This window comes from Tyto alba, unplaced genomic scaffold (assembly GCF_018691265.1).
Source record: "Tyto alba isolate M040663 unplaced genomic scaffold, T.alba_DEE_v4.0 Super-Scaffold_45, whole genome shotgun sequence".
NCBI classification, from domain to species: Eukaryota; Metazoa; Chordata; class Aves; order Strigiformes; family Tytonidae; genus Tyto; species Tyto alba.
Genome location: NW_024881321.1, coordinates 35155818 through 35180947, shown reverse-complemented (window position 1 = coordinate 35180947; position 25130 = coordinate 35155818). Strand labels below are relative to the sequence as shown.

General features: G+C 47.2%; 1 protein-coding gene and 1 long non-coding RNA gene across 3 annotated transcripts in view; one reads left to right on the top strand and one right to left on the bottom strand.

Annotated features, from left to right (window-relative positions):
* Positions 1-6175: 6175 nt before the first annotated feature.
* On the bottom strand, positions 6176-20416 carry LOC122154730. Its single transcript, XR_006166782.1, has 3 exons — positions 19800-20416; positions 7828-7887; positions 6176-6316 (listed from the first exon to the last, which is right to left on the bottom strand). It is a non-coding gene; the product is annotated as an uncharacterized LOC122154730 (long non-coding RNA).
* A 282-nt stretch (positions 20417-20698) lies between these two features.
* Positions 20699-25130, top strand: part of IRS2 (insulin receptor substrate 2) — a 32614-nt gene continuing 28182 nt past the window's right edge. For both annotated transcript variants that reach the window (XM_042806015.1, XM_042806014.1), the window contains exon 1: positions 20699-24657. In XM_042806015.1, coding sequence (XP_042661949.1) covers positions 21129-24657 — 3529 coding nt within the window. In that variant the 5' untranslated portion in view covers positions 20699-21128. The remainder of the gene's footprint in view (positions 24658-25130) is intronic.

Here is a 25130-nt window from a genome sequence, read left to right as displayed (position 1 = left end):
AAATGTGCCTGGATACTGACTTGTCACTCAGTGATAGTAGTCATTTCAGACATACGCACACACAGAGAATTGCTTATGTAAAATCTACTCAAGCTAGTATGATGAGCAGAAAACCAAAAAAAGAATGGTGTGAAAAAAAAGGGACAGAATAAATGTAGTGACTTTAGTAGTCATGCACTGACTGTGTATTTTCTGTAAAATATGAAGGGATAACCAGTCATTTTTTTTTGGTGACTGTGGGTCACCTAAACTTGAATGAGTTTTTCATATTCTCGTGATTCTGTTTTCCACATGCAAAACTGACAGTTCTTTAAATATATGTAAATAAGTGTTATTTACAAACACAGTCCGGTCATAGATGTAATGAATCCAAATAGATTTATCCTTAGCTCAGTTCAGTGTTATTTTTCAAGCTCCTCACTTCACATGCAAGAGTCTTGCATTTAGAACAGGCTGCCTGAGGTCATAGACAGGATTTAACGAGTGCAAGCCTGCTTAAGGAGGCCGATTTGAACTGAGTGGATACAGAGACTTATTTATGACACAAACATAATCTGAATGAAATTGGTTTATGTCTTGTTCGTGTTTAAGAGTACTGTGCTACCCTTATGCAATATTTGCATTGGAAAATAAGAGATTTGCATGGGAGTGAATCACTAAAATTATTCACATGGCATTACAGGATTTTACAGTGGATCTTTCATAAGGGAATCAGGATGTATACTGTGGCATTGGCTTAAAAATAAAATTTGGATGCTATGTGTGAAATTTTGTTAATTTCTTTTAGTAAAAAGACTGTCTCACCATAATTTTGAATTATTATTTAAAACATAAAATCTCTTACCTTTTAAATAATACCTTTTGCTCCAGAACACTTGCAACTTATCTATCTGCATCACAGTGTTAGTGCAGGCATTGAACATGGAGAAGTGATTTAGACAGAATGAGAAAGCAGCGTTTGGAGCACATAAGGTCATCTCTTGAATAGGAGGATTTTCTGCTAGCAGCTGCCACTGCTGAATCTGACCAGTGACTGGAAGGCATCATGCCAGAAGCTAGGACTTAAAAAGATCTTCAGGCTGGGGAGAGCAAAATTGAAATGGAGAGGAGCTGATCAGCTTTTTTTCTAGTTTTAAAGATAGGTCAGGGAGGTGAGTGAGGCAATGATTGATGGGGTTGGCACTTCTGGGTTTGTCTACAGGGGAAAGCTGCACTGAGGTAAATTTAATTAGCTTTGAAGCCAGTATAGTTACATGCCTGTCGATGTTATGTATCTTCTTGGTATAGGAGGATGTTTTTCATTTTCAGCCTGTCAGTAATATATTCAAGATAGATGGGAAAAATCATTCTTACTCTGTCACAGAAGTGTACACATGAAAGTTTGCTCTGGTACAAAGTTAGGGCCAAATCCACGCCAGGAAAAATTTGTCAGAATAGCCTTCCCAGAAAGTCCTCTTAAGACAGGGAGAGCCTGGATGAGCATGAAAAGTGGTTTACGTATGTAGCATACACCAGTGCAAAAGCGCGAAATAAGCTGTACTACTTATGTGCCACAATAAGGGGGTTTCGCCTCAGGTTTTTACCAGTATAAAAAGGATGCAAGACAAAGCACCTCACAGTCCATTTGTACAGCTTCCAAGGGTACTTGTTACATCAACCATTATGTCTGTTTAAATTCACATTGACCTTATCTTATACTATGCCATTCTCAAGACTAGTCTTGCATAAAGCCACCACCAGCCACACCAATGCAATGCTGTGTCTATACCATGATTACTAATCATGTTCTAATGCAATAGTGAACACACAGAAGAACATAGGTAACACATGATTTTGCAGAGATACCCTAATGGAGATGACTCTTTTGATTTGGACTTTTCTTTACAGCTAAAAAGATTATTTTTTTTTTAACCTCAGAGAAACCAACATGCGTCAGCTCTCCTGTGCTGAAAACATAGTCAAGATAAGGTGCTTTAATTTTATACCGAGGTGAATTTTCCAAGGTCAATACCAGGCAAGAGGACAGGGCTGACTTTGCTGAACTAACCTTGTGGTAAAATTAAAGTATCCAACACTTGGCTGTGTTTCCAGTTTGGCATATCGGACATATATTAGTGACTTTTATGCATTTTTTTTTTTTTTTTGGCAGAAAAGACCTAGTCTTTATAATCTGCTTTTGTGTTACCTCAGAAGCAGTTGTGTAGTCCACATTCTACACAGCACAAATCTTATCAGAGACCTAAATTCTGCATACAACTGAAGTTCTATGTGGACATCTGTATCTACAAGTGCTCTGAAACAGGGAGCAGTATGTCCAGAGTGTTTCATTATTCTCGGTGATGCAATCTGCATTTGGAATAATCATGTCTACACAGTGCTCTGGAATCGCTATGTCTACACAGCTGTTACAACACTGCTGCTTTGCATTCTTGGAAGATTCCACAGTTTATTGCTTTGTCCCTCTGGTTTTTTCCATGCTACTCATTGTGAAAGATCCCACCAGAAGGTACTGGAGTATTTACCACGATTTCTCTCATTTCATCACAACGTTCAAAATGGGACCTTCATTTTCAAAGGACTGTTGGGCATCGGGCAAGAAGCACTGAAGACCATTGGGAGGTTCCTGGTGCTCTTTGTCTGTCTTTCGGGACAGGGACAGCTGAAGCTGAGCAGAGTCAACTGATTAAACTAATGCATGAAACGGTGAGGCTCAGTAGTGATGCAGAACAGAGACAGACATCAATTTCAACAGGGTTTGGGAATACGAAATTTCAAGAACCTTAAATGAAGAAATTGCCCTGCAACTGTAAGAATGGAACATGTCATAAGAATTTCTCTTGACACAGTGAAATATACTCATCCATTTTCATCTGAAGGCTTGGCACTCTCATTTGGTAACTACTTCTGTGGAGAAAAATCCACAGGAAAATTGGTCAGGATTATTGTGAAGGAGTTATGTGCGACAACTAAGAAACTGTCTGGCTTACAAGAGTGGGCAACAAACAGGCATTGATGACTTTAAATATTTGAAGGTAGCTAATTGTGTTTAGGTCATCGATGTGACCAACAAGGCTGTTGTCACTTCAGATCATACCTAGCAGAAGGCAACATTTTTCTGTGTTGTAACAAAGACAGATGATGACCACGGCAGACTTACTAGTATTACAATGATGTGATGGGTAGGCCCAAGAAACCTACGTTTTTAGAAACACTGGGCTATTAAATGCTATTTTTTTACTTTAAAGCAAATATAGAAAACAATAGTGCTATGATTATTCTTGTTTGTCTGAAAGACTTAGCATAACCATACACCCATGTTTCCCCTGTTTATGAAGCCTTTCACTGGATGCTTAACTAAAGAAAGGCTCATTTATACCCAACCAAGTGGGGTGATTTTAGATTGTGCATTAACAATACTCAAAACCTGGGTGCTTGATTGGCAATACCTGCCTCACATGAGAATTATTTCCCCTGCGTTATGCAGATCTTCCACAGCAAAGTAAAGAGAGAAACACTGAGACATTTTGAGTAGTAAAAAAGAAGTAACGATGGTGCACTCCTCCATCTGATCAGGAAGACAACAATCAGGGATGCCCTACAGTTCAAATGTGAAATGAGTGCAGATTTGTGAACAAAATGGATGCCCTCTTAGAGCAGGAGTAGGGAAATTTGTATATATGAATGGTTTTAATACACACAGGTGTTCATCCAGCATAGGAACTTGCAGCCATGGCTGCTGCAATGTGGCATGGGTGAGAAAGATAAAAAGTAACAGGTAGTCATTGCCCAATAAATAGCCCCTGTGGAAAGAATAATAAAGTATTGTTCTTTCCTTAATTGCACAATATCCATTCCAAAATAGAGTACTATCTTGAAATACTCCTGAAGATTTCTTTTCTAATACCCGTAGGTCAGTATAAATTCATCTGTTAAATAAACGGGATCATGCAGTCATCAAAGATAAAAAATGATGAGAATCTCCGTAGTTGTTAAAATATTTGTGCAGTCAGAGTTGGGTGATTTATTTTGTGACAACTCAGCCCAAAGCTGAATGCGTAATGAAAATAAGCCAGAAAATTTATTCTAACATTTTTTATTATCCCGTACCTGCTGTTACAATAAACTTGCCTTCTATTCATTAGGCCACACAGGGCTGCCCCACTGGCTATGTATGACTGAGGCAAACGGTAGAATGGGAGAGGAAGGTAACAATGATGAAGGGCTGTTCAGCAGACTTCATCTGAGAGTTGCTTTATAGTCACAAGAAGCGGGACTGACATCTTGTACACTGAGGCATTTTAGTGTTCAACTCCAAAGTTAAGTGCTTTGCCTCTACTGTGAGTTCTTCAGAAAAGAAAATTCAGTGTCAACTTTCATTACCCAATAATGAAGTTAGACACTAACTATTTAAGGAAGATGACATTAGTATGGAGGCCATATGTGTTACAGAGTCAGAGATGGGTCAGCATCTTGCTATCCAACAGGAGACATAAATTCAAGAATTGCTGTGAGTTTGTGGTGAAGTTTATCCACAGTCAACTTAGTTAGGAATATATAATTTGAGTCAAGGAACCAACCACAGTGCACATAATACCCCTTAGCACTCCAGCCAATCCTGGGGGCCACAGAGATGTGCAAAAGTCTTCTTGAAGACTAGGTGTCAAATGGTGATGTATATGTATTTCGCAACCTTTGACAAAGTATGGTAGAAATGCTGTATATTAGGTATAAAAGAATGTGTCTTTATAAGACATGGCCATGCATTAATTCTTAAATGTATTAGTTCTTACCATGCTCACAGGGGGAAGCAGTATGATCATAATGAGATTAGCAGATGTAGGCTCCAGTGTAAGTACAGTCAATACCGAGAGAATCAGGAGTCAGTGGCTAGTTGTATAAACAAAAGAATTCTGTACTTAAGTGCATCAACAAATTCAGTTATGTTTGAGATCTACACCACTCGGATAGGTGGGTAGCCCTTGGCATATAACGCTTTATGCTGCAGAAGATATTAGAGGTATTCAAGCTTTTGTCATAGCTGCATAATTTGTAACAAATGATACATGTTGTAAGACTTCTTGCTTACTTCAAGTCATTGGTTGCTAGAGATATATTTGCAACAAGAACCTCTGATGCTGTGCATGGTTACGCCTTTGGGCCATTCATTTAAAGGCCTGCGTGCCATGATTTCCTATCTGTGGTGATAGGTAGTGAAAAAGTTTTGGCTTGTCCCCAGTTTTTTACTGTCATAGCCTGTATAAAAAGAGGGAAACTGGTCAATATTGCAAATGCCTTAAATTTTCTTATGTGAAATGTTTTTCAATCCCTAGAGCAGACAAGCAAATATCATCAATAGGAAAGGTATTTTCTAACAGTGGAATTTCACTTACACTTTGTTTGTAATGTATTGTTATTTCTAGAGGTCTCCTACTTGAAGATCCAGGAAGAGTACTCTTTGCTTGAGTTATATACTTAGTTGTTCCATTGATGATTATTAAAAGTATTTTGGTGAGCCCACGAGTGAATTTAAAAGCCTGTGTTGCAAGAACCAGTTTCTTTTGAAGATTTTCTGTCTCTTTGTCACTACAGCAGAATTCTCAAATGCAAAAGAAATTCTTCACCCACTAGCCAAAGTCTTTTTGGAGCAATCTGTGTGCCCAGCTAGCTATTTGCACCAAGTCAGCATGTTGAAATCTTCTGCCAAGTTGATTATATGAAATCAGCTTCAATATGTCCCTTCAGATAGCTCTCTTATGGATCATGCCATTACCATTTTATTGTAGAAGGAAACAAATTTAAAGTTTAAGTTTTTAACACATTTTAAATCCTTGCAAACTTAAAGTTTAACATTTTCAAGTGTAGTAAAAAATAAAAAATAATACTTAGGTAAAGCAAATAAAAAGAAATTGAATTAATTTAATAGTTACCTGAATTACAGAATGCTGTCTAGATTTATTTAGTCTGATTCATCTGATATACAGTAATCTTAACTATCTACTTATAATCATTACTTTAATGTAAAGCTGTTTAGTTAAGAACTTTAAGTTCTTTCATCAAATTTAACTAAAAATAATAAAATCCCTCAAAGAATCATAGTCTGGCTTGCAATTTTGGTAAAGAAAATTAATGGTTTGAAAAAATTTTTGTTTCTATCTTGAAGATTCAGAGGCTCAGCTGTTTCTTTTCCTCATGATTATATAGCCAACTATATTTTTTTTCAGTTAGAGAAGAAAAATGCAGTATGGATGGCCAGATGTAGAAGTCTGCAGTGCAAAGAATTGGATCAGGATTAATCACCCTGGGCTCCTTTTATTGTCTGTGTTAAAAAAAAAAAAAAAAAAAAAAAAAAAAAAAAGAGGAAAAAAGCACTTTAAGGCATGATTCATACAACCCTAATGTAGGCATCTAAAATAGGTCAGATTCATTGAGCTCTAAAATGTCTGGTTTTCTCTATGGACAGAGGCATAATCGCCCTAGGGAATCACCAGCGTAGATGTGGATATCTATGTTATCAAGTAAGGTGAGATGATTTCCACCCCATGTAACTTTTGTGACCAAGAACAAATATCTATAAAGAAAGAAACATTGCCTCTATAAAAAGGCTTCTACTAATACAGTGATATGTGCTAAAGCTCTTGCTCCATATTCCCTACAATGCCCTAGATCCTCTAAAACTTAAAGACTGAGATTTCAGTCACAAAGGAAAACGTTATAATTATGCATTATCCTTCATTCTGACTTGTGAAAGTTATTGCTCACTAAACTAAAAACTAACACTTGTGAAGAAGTACATAGCAGTGATCTAATTAAAGATATGTATGAAAAATACAGTGCTGATTAGTATGTGTATTATAATTAGTGCATACAGCATTACATCAGTATATTCGTGTATATATACATATATGTGTATATACACATATTAATAGAACGCTTAAAAGACAATTATAGATAATAGTTGTAGTTAAGAAAAATTGAACACCAACAGTCATAAAAATTAATAAATTTCATACACTAATAATTTCAGTATATTGGTATCCAAACTAAATATATTTATGAAAATGTACAGATAAAGACAATAACAACATGTCTTCGTTTTATTCTGAATTTCTGCAGGACTATTCAGGACAACAGAAATGCTAGTGATGATATAGTTCCACTGCTAGCTGTGGAAAAGAGAAAGCAGTCATTGAGTATTTCTGTTTTGCATTTAGAAAGGAAAACAGAGTCTGCATTGCTAAAATATCATCTACTCTGGTGCTCTCCTAAGTGGATGGTAAAGAGCATCTATTAATTTTTTTTTAATTGGCAGGACCAGATAACTTGATTTAAAGCTTTTAAAAGGAATCTGGTACTGCTGCTCATTGGCAAAAAGCTTTGGCATACTGAAGAAGTCCAAGAGGTCTGAAAAAATCTAATGCCGTGTTGATATTTCAACAGCGTAAACAGGATGACCAGGGTAACTGTAGATGAGTTAATCTGACCTTGGTTCCGTGTGAAAGAATGGAACAGCTGATATGGGACCCTGTCCATAAGGAAATAAAAAATGGTAACATAATTACTGCCAGTCAGCATGACTTTATGTAAAGCAGGTTAAGTTAAACAAACTGCCTAGTACTTTTATGAGATAAGAATTTTGATTATTTGATTTGTTTAATAAAGGTAACTATGTTGACAAAACAATGTCTTCCAAACTCCTGTTAAGCACTGATACCACATGACACCCTGTTTAAAATATTAGCACCAGAACAAAAACAAGAAAACATATATTAAATGAAACTAAACTGTCTAACTCAGAAATTCAATGTGTAATTGTTAACTAAAACTTACCAAGTAATTCCAGTGTGGTGCTACAGAGATCCTTTCATGTTGGAGACTCAATACTTTTACCTACAGCATGAGAAAAAAACAAAACAAACCAAAATTCTAGCAATATCTCTAAATTATGCAAATGAAAAAAAGAGAGAAATTATAAGGACAGATTACAAGCAGGAAGTGATTTAAACAATGTTCTAGAAAAGCAGAAACAATATGGGAATTAATATTGCCAATTAAAGGCTATCTACTTTGGGAGGAGGACATACAGATTATACCTGCAGGACTCAGGAATGTAATGGCTCTTAAAAAAATGGGAAGGCAATGGTTAATGGTAAATATTTTAGTGCAAAATAGCATAATGTTGGCTAACGTGATCCATAGCTTTAATCTGGAAGGGGTCAGAGACTGTCTTCTAATGGGTATGGTGATCAGACCAAATTAAGCTCTCCATAAAGAAAGGCAGAAACGATGAAAGCTATCACCCTACAAACACATATTACTCTATTTTGGACTATACAAACAGAGCAATTTCTCTGGGATATATTGCAAACACAGTGGATGGAGAAATGGTTAGCAAGGGTTATGTACATCTGCATAGATAAGGCACAGAAGAACAGCAGGGAGTTTTTCCTTGCTGTGTTTGGGGAAACAAGACTTTGGCTACATATTTGTAAACAGGATTGCACAACTCTGCTAGCCCTTGTGGTGTTTTTGTTTAGGGGTTTTTGATTTTAGTAAGCACAAAGCAAGTCTCAGAGTGAATCAATAAGCTTGAGAGTGTGCTGAAATTTTTGAGATGTTTAATGGGAAACCCATCCTAACAGTGCCTTGCTTATTTTCCGTTCTCCTAGTCCCCAGGGATTTGCTGTGTAAGATGCAGAATGTTCCCCTGGTCCCTTCTGGGTCAGTCATTGTTGGCTTGGGAAGACAGAGCTGTCTGTCTACCCCCAGCCCCCAATTCCCACTCCTTCCTCTGGTCTCCCTTCTCCAGGAGCATCAGAGAAAAAACACTGATTTTCCACTCCTTTAACCCTTCCTGGGATGCTTTAAAAGGGAATGATGATAAAGAAGCTCTGTAGGTCTCACTCCTCCCTTGTAGTTTGGAAAGAAGAAAGCATACACTAAAGCTGTTTGATGCTGACTTGAGAAGCTATACCAGATTGCATGTAGCCAGCCCCAGGATCCTGATTTCTTAGTCTTCTCTGGTCTCCAGGTCTAGGGTTTCAGATGGAAATCGGGGTGCAGGAAAAGGGCCCACTCAACGTTTGTGTTTTATTTCTGTATGGAACCAAACCTGAAGTCTGAAGAAACTGCTTGGGGTTTGTTACCCTGGTAGGGTTAGGTAGGCTGCTGCAGGGAAGCAGAGATGAAGCTGAAGAGAAGCAAGTGGGACGATGGATGTCTGTTGGCATTCCTCAGTGACTGTGGATGAGACAGTAGTAATGGCTGATAATGTGATGGGGAATCTGACTGGTGCATCAGATGCTGTTGTGAGGCAGCAGCCCTCATGCTGCCCTGCAACATGGGCATACACCCCACACACCTAAGGGTGCCAAGCATCTTTAGTAACTCACTACCTTACGGTTCTGCAGCCTTTCCTCTCTCATCTGACACATGATCCTCTATCTGAGCAGTAAAACCAGGGGTTTGTCAGTCAGCTGCATCTAGTACGTCAGTCCACGGAGCAGAAGAGCCTGCAGCAAAAATGGGTGAGATGTGGGCCAAGTGGAGAGAAGTGTCAAGCAGGAGCAAGTGTACAAATCTCATGGATAATGTATGAGATTTGACAGACTGGGAACTGAGAGGTAAACATGGGGCAGGACTGATAGCGGGGCTGGGAGACTGCAGGAGACAAGAAAATCACCTAATCTAATAATCCCTGACATTTGTATGGAATGTGAAGATCAGTATACATGAAAAGGGATAAAATGGATAGGTTATAAATAAAGCACTGATGAATAACATCCTTGCCCCTCAGCATTTTCACTGCCACACTAAGGATACTGTGGGCTTCTGTTTTTAATCCCTCTTCTAAATAGGCTGTAATTCTGCCCTTTCTAGAACAATGACCCAACAGCTGGTGTCTTCCTTTTTTCCCTACCATCATCAACAAACTGTCTGTGAAGAGGGAGAGAGGAAAAATGAAATGTCTCCATTTTGCTTCCCCCGCCTCCCCTCGGCTTCCCTTGCTGGCTAAGCGTCTGCCCCACAGCTGTCACAGCACTCAGAGAGCAATGAGAAACTTTAAAGTACAAATGCCACGCAGTTTTCTGATTTTCAGGAAAATCATGAGGTTGATGCTACATAGCGCCTAAAATGTTTCCTGAAGTTTTCCGATAAATTCCAAAGTGGTCACATTGTATCCAGACAGGCAAGCAATCAATTGCACATATTCATCTACAGGAGAGGGGCAAGTGTAAGTGTAAGAAAGCCAACTGTGCCCTGGGCGGCATCAAGAGAAGGGTGGCCAGCAGGTTGAGGGAGGGGATTCTACTCCGCTCTGGCGAGACCCCACCTGCAGTTGAGAGCTGCAGTTCAGCTCTGGGGCCCCCAACATCATAAGGACATGGACCTGTTGGAGTGAGTCCAGAGCAGAACCACAAAGATGATCAGGGGGCTGGAGCACCCCCCTGATGAGGCCAGGCTGCGAGAGTTGGGGCTGTTCAGCCTGGAGAAGAGAAGGCTCCGGAGGGAACTTACAGTGGCCTGCCAGTGCTTAAAGGGGGGACAGGGAAGGTGGGGAGGGACTCGTCGTCAGGTGGTGTAGGGATAGGATGGGGGCTAATGGCTTTAAACTGAAAGAGGGCAGATTTAGATCAGATCTAAGGAAGAAATTCTTCCCTGTGCTGGGGGTGAGGCGCTGGCCCAGGGTGCCCAGAGCAGCTGTGGCTGCCCCCTCCCTGGAAGGGTTCCAGGCCAGGTTGGACGGGGCTGGGAGCCCCCTGGGCTGGGGGAAGGGGGCCCTGCCCGGGGCAGGGGGGGTGGGACTGGATGGTCTTTAAGGTCCCTTCCAACCCAAGCCATTCTATGATTTATGTAAAATACCTCTGGTCTGTACAGCACTAGAGAAATTATAATGAGGGACAGAAATTAATTTACTGAAACCAATGAACTTTAGACAACATATTGTCAATTCTGCGGGGTTGTTTCTAAAAAGAAGGGAGTCTTATAAATTGTTGTGTGTTCCCGAGTCTTGCTGAAACAGTTTAGAGGGAATAGCTTGTAAGATTTTAGGATTTTTTAAATTATTGAAATCCAACTAGGGGCAAGATATCTGTTGAAAGTAATATGTTAATTTGATGTGTGTGTGCAGCATGGTTACAAAGTTGAACTTGCACATGGAAAAAGCATATCAAAATTAATTACAGACAGCCTTCGACAGTGAGAAACTGAACACCCTACTTTCTTTTCCCAAACTGAAACTAAAAAAGCAACTAAAATCAACAAGTCATTAAATTGGGTTGCAAAATTATTTCAGTATTATCAGTATAAAGGATTGGTAATGTAAGGATGTCTGAGGGTGAATGTTTTGGGGAGTGTGATTTTTAACTTGTTGGTATTTCTTTAAATACAGCCAACACAGGAGGGTGGCAGACAACTGTTGTTTTTAAACTTGATTATCCTGCAAGAATATCTAGATCACTTACCCATAGGCATTTTTCAGCAAATGTTCAATTAACAACCTGACAGCCAACCATTGACTTTAAAACTATCTGATCTTCCCACAATCAATAAATCGCATCAGTGTAATTTATACCACTGCGATACAGTTACATGTTTAGCACATTTGTTGTGCTTATGCATTTCTAAACAAAGCAAAGAAGGTAATCGTGTCACAAAGAGGGACACCTTCTCAGGAAATCGTTGCAGGGGAAACTGTTGGGTAGATATATCGGCTGGGAAAGGTAAACCAAAGGCCAAACTATGGTGCAGCCCAGAGATCTCTTACCAGGTCCCGAGTTAGTCAGAACAGAAGAAGTTTTTGTTAGCAAACAAATTCAGAATGTTTTGTATCAGAAATGAAAGGCCCTTTCAGCTCACTGGAGGGTGTCAGAAAAAAGATACCCTTAGAAGGGTTCATTTCTGTGGCTTCTTCCAGGTCCTTACACAACTCCAGCTGAAGTTGGAGTCCCAGTCGTCTGGTCACCATAAGGTAGTGGACTGAACCCTAGCACGCTGATCCACGTCCATGACAGCTGCTTTCGAGAGATGACAGCAGCTCTTGCAACGTCTGCGTTTTGGAGTTACCCACCTTTTAAAAATGTGCTTCCGTAGCCTTGAGACATTTTACAAGTCAGCAAAAAAGTCTCTCAACAGAAAAATGTGTAGGAATAAAGTGAGACACACCGGAAATGTTCCCTTATTGTATGATTAAATGCAACAGAAGAAATTAAAAACTTGTTCATTTGCCATGATTACCTCATTCTCTCCTGTTACAAATGCTGTTCCTTTGCTTAATCAGCAGTTTAACTGAAAGCACACTCTTCACTTGTATTTGATTTTGTGGTCTCCCACTTCAGTAATGAAAATCTAATGTTCACATGAATATTTTATTAAGTGACCATTTTGTTTCGTGCCCATGAGCACTCAGCAGAACATGCATGAATCTTTTTTTCTTTCTGTGGAAATGACAGTAACTCTTTTTAGCAAGTTATTATTGTTATTTAGACATATTAATTGCCTCCCATCACAGCAGTTCTTGCTGCAGGAAGGATCTTGGAGATACCCACTCCTCCTTTTTCTTCCCCACAATCCAGCCAACCATGACAGAGCCTGCACCAGTGGGAGCGGTGTTCGAGCCATGATGCCCACCGACTGTGAGAAGGTTTTTCAATCTCTCTTCTAGGCATGTGAAACTGCATAAATTTCTAGTGCCAACAGATTTGTACACGTCTTGTTGCGATGGTTAATCTTTCTGAAATTAATAGTTGCACTTAAGCTGTATGCCTGAAAAAATATGCTTCCAAAAATATACTGAAAAAGATACTCCACCTCTTCCTTCAGCACACGTCGCCTTTTGTGCTTTCCCTGCGTATATGAGCCCACCAAAACATGAAAGGTTGACACCTTCCAGTCCTCCTTTAAATGCTGAGCATGCCTGCAGTATCCATCAGTTAGGCAACTGGCAAGCTGAAGCGGCAGCTTGTCTGCCACACCGTTCATGGGACTGCAGAATCGCCTTTCTCCCATTTGACTCCCCACATCGGCAATCTTCCTCAATTCATTGTACATGTACAATATATACATTAAACAAAACAGAAGGAGGCCCACTATTAATTACTCATCTACACAATGTCTAGCACAATGGGAGCCTGAGGCTCCAGTGAGTTTCCCAGACGCTGTCTAAATAATGCAGATAGATGAAAATTCTCCTTGAAAGAAGCCAGCCCATTCTGAGGGCAAGCCTTCCTCATTTTATTCACATAAAACTTCCACTGAAGGGTTTCATTGAAAAAAAGCAGGCAAGACTCTTCTCTGTTGCGACTCTATTTGCCCTAAATGTCTCTTTAACTCCCTGGTGGTCTTGTGCATGCAGAAATTAGAGCAGCAAATGTTTTGCATGCGTAAGAATTGCACTGTTAGCTTATCTCAATCACTAAGAGTAAGCGACGATTCATAATCCTAGTTTTATACTCTTTATTTTGCACAATCAAGTAAGTAGACAGAAAAAAAGAAAACACGCAAAAAGAAAGAAGGCTGATTTTTCCCCCTTTCTGCAGTAATAATCCCGGGGCTATTTATAAGGTGTACATATCATAGAAATCTAATAAAACAGGACTGGAAGTAAACATGAGATCATCTAAACTATCACACTGCCCTGAGTCAGGCCAACTCTACTTGTGTCATTCCCGATAAATATTTGTGCAGCTTAAAATGCTCCAGTGATGGGGACTCTATAAAAATCCCTTGACAATCTACTCCAGGACTGCATTGCCCCTGCTGTTAGGAAAATTGTTCTGATGTCAAGATAAATGACAGAGGAAGTTAGGCTCCCTTCTGAAGTTTGGGGGTTTTTCTTTTTTAAAAAAAAAAAAAAAAAAGAAAAAGCTAGAGGAAGAGTTACTACCTAAAGCAGATGCAAAGGCCATCTGAAATAAAGACAAATAGCCAAATTAATTGTGGGGCAGAGGGAAAAGCTGATGCCTGGGATTGTTTTGCTGGGGAACAGCCTCCACGAGCAGTAAGAAACAAACAGAAAGAGAAGCTGGAGTAACCTGCCTAGGGAAAAAAGTAAACGAATAGATTTTCAAACAGAATGCTACCTGGAAAGAAGCTGCGTTGGAAAAAGCAGAGCACAAAAAAGGGTCTTCTGTTGGAGTCCTATTGTGTTTGGGCAAATAGGCCTTTGCAAATTTTCTGTAAATATTGCATCAAAGCAATATTGAATTCTATCATCGGTCTCTTCTTGAGCAGAAACACCCTGGAGGACCCTAGATCTTGGCTACCCATGCAGGTCGGAAAGCCGCATTACAAAATCTCTTTTAAAAAGAGAAAAAAAAGAGCATTGTTTTCAGTGATTCTTAGGTATTTACACGTTCTTCTCATAGGCAAGAGCGCTATAGACTTCAACTATTGCTTGAAAATACTTGGCTCTAGTGCTTCGTGAACCATTATTTTTTTCTTTCTTTCTCTAAAACAGTATTTGCTATATTCTATCGGGCTTTTTTCTTTTAAATCAACAGCAGTATATATATATATATATATATATATATATTTTTTTTTTTTTTTTTTTTTTTTTAGATTCATGATCACTCCACAGGGAATGAAAGACAGCATTCCCCCCAATCCCAAATTCCCCCCGACCCAAACACCACCTCCCCCCAATCATTTAACAACTATTTACAGACACCTGCCCCTCACAGGAGCGCCTGAGGGGCGGTGGGGACGGCAGCCTCCCCCGCCGCCCGCCACCCCCGGCCCCGGCCCCGCCGCTCCCCTCAGGGCCCGGCGGCCCGGCGCGCGCGCCACGCCGCCGGCGGGGGGCAGCACGCGCAAGCGCCGCGCCCGCCCCTCGCGGGTCGAGGAGGGGGGTGGGGTGGGGCTGCCCGCGCGACTGAGGGGAGAGCTGCGCCGCCTCCGCCACCCCGCTCGGGAGGCGGGAAATGGCGGGGGGGGGGGGCGGAACGGACACACACACACACACGACCCAAACCAAAATAAAACTGGCAACCGAGCGAAAAAAAAAAGATGTTGCAGGAAGAAAAATCCTGGTGATCGCGACGCGATGCTGACGCACCTCGCCCCCCAGCGCGTAATTTTCGCACCAGCAGCGGAAGGCAGGGAGCGGGGCAGGGGCTGGTGCCATTGCCCCCGGTGGGAGGTGATTTCCACGGGAGATGGCAATAGGCGCGGAGCCCACGGGGACACGCAGCTGCATCAAGGCGTGTTCCCAAAACGGCCTTTTTTTTGGGGGGTACACCTGTCACATGAAGAACTGTGTCCCTGTTCAGACAGCTGGAACTGTGCCTCAGTGTTTTCTCCAAAATACTCCCAACGTATCGGCCTGCTCATGGACTGCGGGGTTCGGAACCTGCCACTTGAAATAAAAATTTTGGGGAAGAAATTATCTAAACACAGAAAAATATCCAAGTCTTCATCAAAAAAAATAGTAAACTGGAAATAAGGTGTGCTCCAGGTTTTCCTCAGCTTTATTCCCCTCCCATGTAAGAATGTACAAGCTAGTAAAATTGACATTGTTTCAGTATAGATTTAAAACAATAATAGTATTATTAACTTCAAGAAATACTGAATATGCACAAAATTGCATAACTGTAACCCCAAGTTATTTAACCTGGAATTCTCTGGAAATCTGTGGTGCAGTATTTACTCAGGCAAGTAATCTTCGCTTAAGAAAAAAGCCACCCATAATTGTTTTCACAGGACCAGGGGGAAAAAAAAAATGGCAGAAAATTGGCAGCCCAAATTTAATGGGGTAAGGCAACTGTATCCCTTAGTGTTACTCTGGCTATAGAGGGATAAAGCATGCTGTTAGGAGTTACTAAATGAGTAGTATCCACAAACTATTTTATAAAACTAACTGGAAAGATGGTCTGTTCTCCGTTCCAAATAACACAGACTTCACAACCGGGTAGTAGCACAGTCATGGTACATTAGCACTCAAAGGTTAGAGAGAAAGAAGTTGATGGGAGTTCATGTCCTCTTACAGTAAGGTTATGAAATGTATAACCAGAATGACAGTGTATCAGAAGTATGCAAATAAATGTACAAGGGAATAAAGTGACTTCACCTGTTTATGTAGAAGTTCAAGGACATCAAAATATAAATCACTCTGTTTTGTTGGAACAGGTAACTGTGCTCTTGATAGTATAAGAAAGTGTTGCTGACGCACACAATCTCTCTCTACACTTTTTTCCCATGGCTTCACTACCATCAGCTCTGCGATCCTGGCAACAGGTAGAAGGCAACAGCCAAGCCAAACATCAAGCACATCCCTTTCAACTCTTACTCCTTATCCTGAAATTGAAAGATACTTCAAAATGAGATTTAGACTAAGAACAAACAAAAATGTATTTTGAAAGGATGTGACAAATTTTGAAATTCAACCTACTCGTGCATCCAGCCTCTCAGGGAGTGTTGTGTGAGTAGCCTGGCAGGGACTCTGGGCAGTATTAAATATAGCTACATATTCATGGGGCCTGGTGCTCCAATCCCCCTAATGTGTGTGGGGGGAAACAAAAAAAACACCACCAAAAAAACAGCTAGATCCTGCCTGTGCTGGGCTTGTAGAATAAAACTTCCACACATAACAAAAACCAGTTGCATACCCCTAGAGGTAATACCTTTATCTGACCATTTAACTACTATTCAGGCAAACAGTCTTCCCAAACAAAATTCACTGATACCTTGAGAAGTTCATTGCCTGTAAAACATAGTGTTGCTGGCTACTGTTTATCATCCATCCACATAGTTCAATAACCAAAACACGGAGCTAAAATACATTTATACATAAGTGAAATAATCACCATTTTTTTTACATATAGCTCAGGAACCCCAAATACTTGAAGCAAGGAAATATGAAATCAGTAGGGCTCTGTGCCAGAAAAACTGTATTTGCTATATCTAGATTAAACTTCATCATTTTCATAAGCAAGGTCTATAAGTTCTAGACATATCTCTGCCAGTTTAGGGTGGATGGCGGTAACATTTTATGACTGACATAACTGATGGCAAATGCCCCTCACATAGATAGTATATTTTGATAAATCTGACCATTACCCAGCAGAGTTTATTTTTCTTGGAGGAAGAAGGAGATGGCTGGAGCAAGGTATGCCGTCAAAATCATAGTTTAGCAGGCAGGAAAGATGCTAATATTAGCACTATTTTGTTGTTCTACTTTGTATATTAGCAAAGGATTCCCAGCAGAGACCTCAAACCAGAAGATAAACATGGTGAAATTGAGATGGGGCAGAGTGATATGATAGAAGGAGCGGGAGAGGTAAAATGTTAACATTTTTTCTTTCATCATAGTGGAATTATTCTACAGAGCTGATTTAAGCAAACACCCTCTGGCAAATCTATTGAATTTACTGAAGATGTTGTTGTCCCTATTTGTCCACCCCTACGTTCTGCCTGAAATTACATGGTGGAACGAGACAGCATGTGCTATGCTTTAACCATCCAAATTCACAGCCTGCTGTATCACTGAAAACCCACATATTTCAGAAATTAAAGCTAATATTCTACCCAGTGCACAGTAATAGCTGAAGTGTGAGACATGCCAGCCTGTAGAAACAGTGACCTGTAGCTGAGAGGTGGGATGGATGAGTGGTGGTAGTGCATTTATTTTAATTAAATGCCCCAGTAATTACATTGAAATGACCAGGAAATTTTTCCAGAAGGGATATGGTTTTGAAAAGCAATTCAAAGTTCAGAGAAAACTCTGAATAAGACAGATCACCTGTGTAAACTGGGGTCATTCGTTCTAGAGTGTTGGTCATGAAACAATAGTACCTTTTAACCTGAATTTTACACACACCTGAGTCCCACTTCTTGTGGGACTATACCCAGTTATGCATTAAAAACCAAACCCCAAACGTAATTATGGAAAAAATAATACTGGTTATGAATCAGCAACTGCTAAAAATGAACTGCTAAGGAAGCTCCTTATATTAATGCCAATACAGAAACAAAAAGTATAAACTTCAACCTTGAGTTCTAGTCTACCCTAATACCTTTGTCATAGAAATTGTTTGCAAATGTAGTTCTGCTGCTATAACCAATCAAATAAAATATCTAATGTGTATTGCCCACACAGTCAAGAATAACATATATGGAAATATTGAGCAGATGAATTAATATTAATCTTTTTCACATGTCAGACCTAAGAATGCTTGCTCAAGGTCACCAAGTGTATTTCATAAATGTCTGGAAAAATCTTTCCAAGTTTCCAAGGGATTTCCAGACAAAAGGCTCCTCTTGGTGTTTATGGGCCCCGATCACTCAGAGTGGCAAGAAATTGTTCAGATAACTAACTCCTCTTGTGTCTTCGGTAGCGCAAGTAGCGCGGATAGTCTGGCCCGTTACAGCCATAGGCAGAAAATCAACTATTCATATTTCATACGAAACTTTCCTCGCTGAGATCTGTTATGCAACCATTACGTACAAAATAAATTTCCAGTTACCAATTCTATGCATTTTTCCAGACACAGAAACCGAAGAACATTACCAGGGCAGTAATGACTGTAAGCATCGTTTTCTGTGAGGAGCTGCCCAGGTACAGAAAGGTCGCAGGTGCCTTGCCCAAGGTTTGGCCCTGAATCGCTGCTGCAGGTTGCAGGCACTCTTTCCTTGCTCCTGCGGAGAGGTCGGTGCCTCAGATATCCAATTACTTCTCTCCCTCCGCCACCCCCCCCCCCCTTTAAAAAACAAAAACAAAAACAAAACAAACAAACAAAAAACAACAACCAAACCCCAAACCAATAAACCTAGGCAACTACTACCTTGTATGTAAGTGTTACTATTTCCCCGTAAGACGAAAGGAAAGGTGAGGTCTTCAAAACCCGATTTATCGCAGCGTGCCGGTATTTACAGAGAAGTGGTCTTCTCCAATCCCCCTCCTTCCCCCCGCCCAGTTACAGCTGTTGATTTCTAAATGGGTTATTATGACCCAAACTGCGGAGAATTTCGGGCAGGAGGGAGCGGAGCGGGCGGTTACGTGCGGGCGGCCCCGCCGCCGCCAACACGGGGAGCGCCCGTCCACGGCCGCGGCCACGCACGGCGGCAGCTTGGAGGTGCCGCATCACTTTCGTCTTTTTTTTTCTTTCTTTCTTTTTTTTTTTTTTTCCCCTCTCGGTTTTACACATAAACCCGGCTGGCTCAGCTTCGTCGCGGGCCGACAAGTGATCGCGACGGCACTGCGGGGCGGGAACGGACCCTGCGTGGACGGGCGGAGGGATGCGTGCGTGACCCCCAGCCCCCCCTCCCCCTCCCGGGCATGTGCAAAGGGAGCTTCCCCCGCCGCGCTCGGGGCGGGCGGAGATGCGGCTGCGATCACGAACAGCCAGCCCCCATCCCCCCGACTGTTGTTATTATTACTGCCCTCCCCACGCCGCGCCGCGCTCAGCGCTCCGCGAGGAACCGCGACCGGCCTCACACCGGAGCGACACCCCCCCCCCCACGCAGGAAAATGGGGACTGGCGAGCCCCCCGCCCCTCCCACCGCCCACCCCGGCCGGGGCCCCTTCCCCGCCCGCCGCCGGAGCCCGCCCCGCCGCCATTCCCCTCCCTCCGGCGGCCCGGGGAGAAAGGCGCCCATTGATTCCCCCCGCGGGCTAACGCGCGGGTTCCTTTCCCGCCCCGCACGCCGCGTACACAGCGCGCGTGGCAGCGGGGGCAGCCCGGCTTTGGGGGGGGGGGGGGGGGAGACGCCGGGGGCCGCGCTCCCCGCGCCGCCGCCACCCGTGTTTTTTATTCGCCTCGCCGCGGTGCGTTTCCAGAGGAAACGCGGACGCTGCCCTTACTCACCGCTAACGCGAAACGCCCGGATAAATTAATTTCTTTAATTAAAACCGAGTAACAGTGTCGCCGCCCTCCCTCGGTGGCATTTCCTCGCAGCACGTAAATAACCGCTGCTTGGCGGGGGGGGGGGGGGGGAGGAGTAGCACCCGGGACCCCAGGGAGGGGCAGCGACTCCCCGAGTGTTTCGGGACGGGGGAGCGAAACGCTGGCGCGTGAGGTGGGGGGAAGTGTGTGGGGGGGGGGGGGAGCGTGGGGGTCGGCCACGCACGCCGTGCCGCGTGGGCGCGGGCTGACACACCAGGTGGAGGAGTGCGCGTACGACGGCGGCGGCGGGGGGGGGGTGGGGGATGGGAGCCGCCGTGCGTGCGTGTGCGAGGAAGGCTGACGCACACACGCGTGTGTGTGGGTGTGCGGGAGGGAGGCTGGCGCACACGCGCGCCCGGAAGCTCCGCTCCGTGGGCGGGGGGGGGGGGGGGGGGACAATACACGAAACCCGCGGCGGGAGGGTCGGCAGCACCTGGTGGCCGCTGCCGAGCTACGCCGGTACCCCCGCTGTGTCCCGCCCGGCGGGGCTGCGGGGGACGACACCGGGACCCGCCGGGTGCACCGGCGCTCCCCGCCGCCCCCGGCACGCTCCGGGCTGTGTGCGCAGAGAGGAGCGGCGGCGGGGGGGGGGGGGGGGTGGCCGCTGCGCCTGAGGGGGGCCGGCGGCGGTAGGCGGGAACGCACCCACCGCGGAGGGGCGGGAGGAAAGGGCGGGGGGGGGGCGGGGGCGAGGCCGGCGCCGTCCAACGGAGTGCCGCCGTTTCGCAGGCGCAGGCCCGCCCCGCCGCGCCATTGGCGGGCGGAGCCGTCCATCGCGAGGCGCGGCGGCCAATGCGGGGCGGTGCCGGCGGCGGCCGCGCCCCGCCCCCGTCTCGGTGTGTGAGCGTCTCGGTAAGGCGGCGGTCACGTGTTGTTTTGCTCTTTAGTTGGGGCACTCGGTGCGCGATGTGTTACTTACGGCGAAACTCCCGCCGGCGCCGGCAGCAGCCGCCGCGGCACCACCACCAGCAGCAGCGGCCGGGCAGCGGCGCCGCCGCCGGTACCCGACCCGGGGAGGAAGCCGGGCGGCCGCCGGTAGCACCCGCTGCCTAGGAGCGACGGCGGAGGACCCCGCTGCGGCTCCGGGCAGCCGCGCTCTTCCCGCAGAGGAATAACTTTATCTTACCCGCTTCTTCCCCACCACCACCACCCCCCCTCCCCGGTCTCTCTTCCTCCCGCGGCGCTCGGCCCCCCAGACCCGCTCGGCGGCAGCGAGAGGAGCCGGGCGGCGGTTCCGCCGCCGGGTCGGGGATGGCGAGCCCCGCCGTGCTGGGGCTACTGCCCCCCCTGAGCTCCCCGCCCGGCCCCAACCTGAACAACAACAACAACAACAACCAGGGCGTGAGGAAGTGCGGGTACCTGCGCAAGCAGAAGCACGGCCACAAGCGCTTCTTCGTGCTGCGGGGCCCGGGCGGCGGGGAGGAGGCGACGGCGGGCGCGGGGGGCGCCCGGCTGGAGTACTACGAGAGCGAGAAGAAATGGAGGAACAAGTCCGGGGCGCCCAAACGGGTGATCGCCCTGGACTCCTGCCTCAACATCAACAAGCGGGCGGACGCCAAGCACAAGTACCTCATCGCCCTCTACACCAAGGACGAGTACTTCGCCGTGGCGGCCGAGAACGAGCAGGAGCAGGAGGGCTGGTACCGGGCTCTCACCGACCTGCTCAACGAGGGCAAAGCGGCCTGCCAGGGGTCCCCCCACCGCCACCTCGCCTCCCCCTTCTCCGCCTCCTGCAGCGCGGCTGCCGCCTCCCTGGCCGCCGCCGGCGAGGATCTCAACTACGGGCTGATCACCCCGGCCGCCGCTGCCTACCGGGAGGTCTGGCAGGTGACGCTGAAGCCCAAGGGCTTGGGGCAGAGCAAAAACCTCACCGGCGTCCACCGGCTCTGCCTCTCGGCCCGCACCATCGGCTTCGTGCGCCTCAACTGCGAGCTGCCCTCGGTCACGCTGCAGCTGATGAACATCCGCCGCTGCGGCCACTCCGACAGCTTCTTCTTCATCGAGGTGGGGCGCTCGGCGGCCACCGGCCCCGGCGAGCTCTGGATGCAGGCGGACGACTCGGTGGTGGCCCAGAACATCCACGAGACCATCCTGGAGGCCATGAAGGCGCTGAAGGAGCTGTCCGAGTTCCGGCCCCGCAGCAAGAGCCAGTCCTCCTCCTCCTCCTCCTCCGGGGGGGCCGCCGGGCCCGGCGGCGGCGCCTCCGCCACCCACCCCATCACCGTGCCCGGTCGCCGGCACCATCACCTGGTCAACCTGCCTCCCAGCCAGACCGGCCTCCTCCGCCGCTCCCGCACCGACAGCCTCGCCGCCGGCGCCGGCACCAAGTGCACGCCGTGCCGGGTGCGGACGGCCAGCGAGGGCGACGGCTGCCGGGTGGGCTCGGTGGCCGGCAGCCCCATGAGCCCGGGCCCCGTGCGGACCCCCCTCAGCCGCTCGCACACGCTCAGCAGCGGCGGGGGCCGGCAGGCGGGGAAGCTGCTGCCGGTGCTGGCCGGCGGCGGCAGCCTGCAGAGCAGCCGCTCCATGTCCATGCCCGCCTCCCACTCGCCCCCCTCCGCCACCAGCCCCGTCAGCCTCTCCTCCAGCAGCGGCCTCGGCTCCGAGCCTGCCCACCCGCATCACCCGCAGCGCCCGTCCAGCGGCAGCGCCTCCGTCTCCGGCTCCCCCAGCGACGCCGGCTTCATGTCCTTTGACGAGTACGGCTCCAGCCCGGGCGGCGACCTGCGGCCCTTCTCCTCCTCCTCCACCGCCAGCAACCGCAGCAACACCCCCGAGTCGGTGGCCGAGACCCCGCCGGTGCGGGACCCCGGCGGCGGCACCGACCTCTACGGTTACATGGCGATGGAGCGGCCCCCGAGCGGCCGCCTCTGCTACCGGCCCTGCCCCGACGCCGCGGCCGACAGGGGCCACCGAAAACGGACCTACTCGCTGACCACGCCGTGCCGGCAGCGGCCCGCCCCGCCGCAGGTCTCCTCCGCCTCCCTCGACGAGTACACGCTGATGCGGGCCACCTTCGCCGGCAGCGCCGGCCGCCTCTTCCCCTCCTGCCAAGCCGGGGCTTCCCCCAAAGTGACCTACACCCCCTACCCCGAGGACTACGGGGACATCGAGATCGGTTCCCACCGCAGCTCCGGCAGCAGCAGCACCAACCTGGGGCCGCCGGCGGGCGCGGGGGGAGGAGGAGGAGGCGGCGGGGGGGGAGATGATGACGGCTACATGCCCATGACCCCCGGAGTGGCCGCAGCCTTAGGGCAGGGAAGCCGGGGCGGCGATGACTACATGCCCATGAGCCCCACCAGCGTGTCTGCCCCCAAACAGATCCTGCAGCCCCGGGCGGGGATGGGTGGCGGGTCCCCCGGGAACGGGAGCAGCTACAAGACCAGCTCACCCGGGGAGAGCTCCCCCGACGACAGCGGGTACATGCGGATGTGGTGCGGCTCCAAGCTGTCCATGGAGAGCTCGGACGGGAGGCTGAGTAATGGCGACTATATCAATATGTCCCCTCGGGACCCCCAGCACGGGCCCCAGGCTCCCTCCCTCACCCCCCCGGACTTCTTTTTCGCCCCTTCGGGGCACGGGTCCAGCGAGCCCCCCAAGCCCGGCTGCTATTCGTACAGCTCCTTACCCCGCTCCTACAAGAGCCAGGGCCTGGCGAAGGACAGCGACCAGTACGTCTTCATGAACTCCCCGGGGAGGATGATCCCGGAGGAGGCGGTGTGCGGAGCGGGCCAGTTGCCCGCCGGCACCTTCGCCCCCTCCAGCCACACGGTGCCTTCGCCCCTGCGGCACAGCCGGACCGAGAGCTTCCTGAGCCAGCGGTGCCAGCGGGCCGCCCGGCCCAGCCGCCTCTCTTTGGAGACCTTGCGGACGATGCTGCCCAGCATGAACGAGCACCCTCTGCCGCCCGAGCCCAAGAGCCCCGGCGAATACATCAACATCGACTTCGGGGATGCCGCCGTCTATTCTCCCCCCTCGCTGCCCGCCGACAGCCCGGCCTCCTCCCTGGGCTCGGGCACGGGGCGGAGGCGCTCCCCTCTCTCCGACTACATGAACATTGACTTCGGGTCGCAGTCGCCCTCCCAGTCGGGCACGGTCTCGGTGGGCTCCCTGGAAGCGCTCTCGCCAGGCTCTTCCTCCAGCACCAGCCAGCCCGACGGGCGCTACCTGAAGGCGGCTGTGGGGGTGGCTTGTTCGTCCAGCCCGTCTGACGGTGGGGATTACACTGAGATGACCTTTGGCATGGCCACCACCCCACCTCAACCCATCGTTCAGAAGCCAGAAAGTGCCCGGGTCAACAGCCCCACGGCTGGGGTGAAGAGGCTCACCCTCTCTGGGGTGGAGGCTTTCATTCTCTCCAGCCCTCCCCCAGACCCAAACCGGGGGGCCAAGGTCATCAGGGCGGATCCCCAGGGGCGCAGGAGGCACAGCTCGGAAACTTTCTCCTCCACCACCACTGTGACCCCCGTGTCCCCCTCCTTCGCACACAACCCCAAACGGCACAACTCGGCCTCGGTGGAGAACGTGTCCCTCAGGAAAAGCGAAGGCCTGGAGGAGGAGCAGGGTAGCAGCCCCATGTGCCGGGAGACCTCGGCTGGCTTCCAGAACGGCCTCAACTACATCGCCATCGACGTGGTGGACGGGACCCTGGCAAACTGTGACAAAGCCAGGTCGAAAGCCAGGCACGTCCTGAACGGGGGCATCAGTGGAGGGGAGATGAGCGCCTATGCCAGCATAGACTTTCTGTCTCACAACCTGAAAGAAGCGAGTGCTGTGAAAGGTGAGTAGCTACGTCTGACAGTGCCTGCCATGCGTGTTTGTGCGTAGTGTTTGTTTCTCACCGCGGGGTTGTGTTTTGTTGGCTAGAGCACTATCCTTCCTCGCTTTCTTAAAAAAAAAAAATCTCTTTTCCCCCAACAAGTCCTGTAATAAACAGTCTTGGAGGAACTCGCTGGCTCTTTGCATGAGGAAAAGTTTAATCTGGGGATATTTCTTCATGTTTGAATTCTACTTTGCTATTATTGTGAGTGTACGCTTCTGGGTACCCCAATAGAAGCTAATGTTTACACAGTTACTGTGTTTGGGCTGTACTTCAGAGTTTTCTTATGTAAGATTTTGGAAAGCGCTTGGAAAATGAGACCAAAATAGTTTACGTTAATGCAGCTTTTAAATACTTTTTTAAAAATATAAAATGATTGAGTTAAAAAACAGGATTCTTGGAATAAGGACATCAGATTACAAAAAAATGCTTGG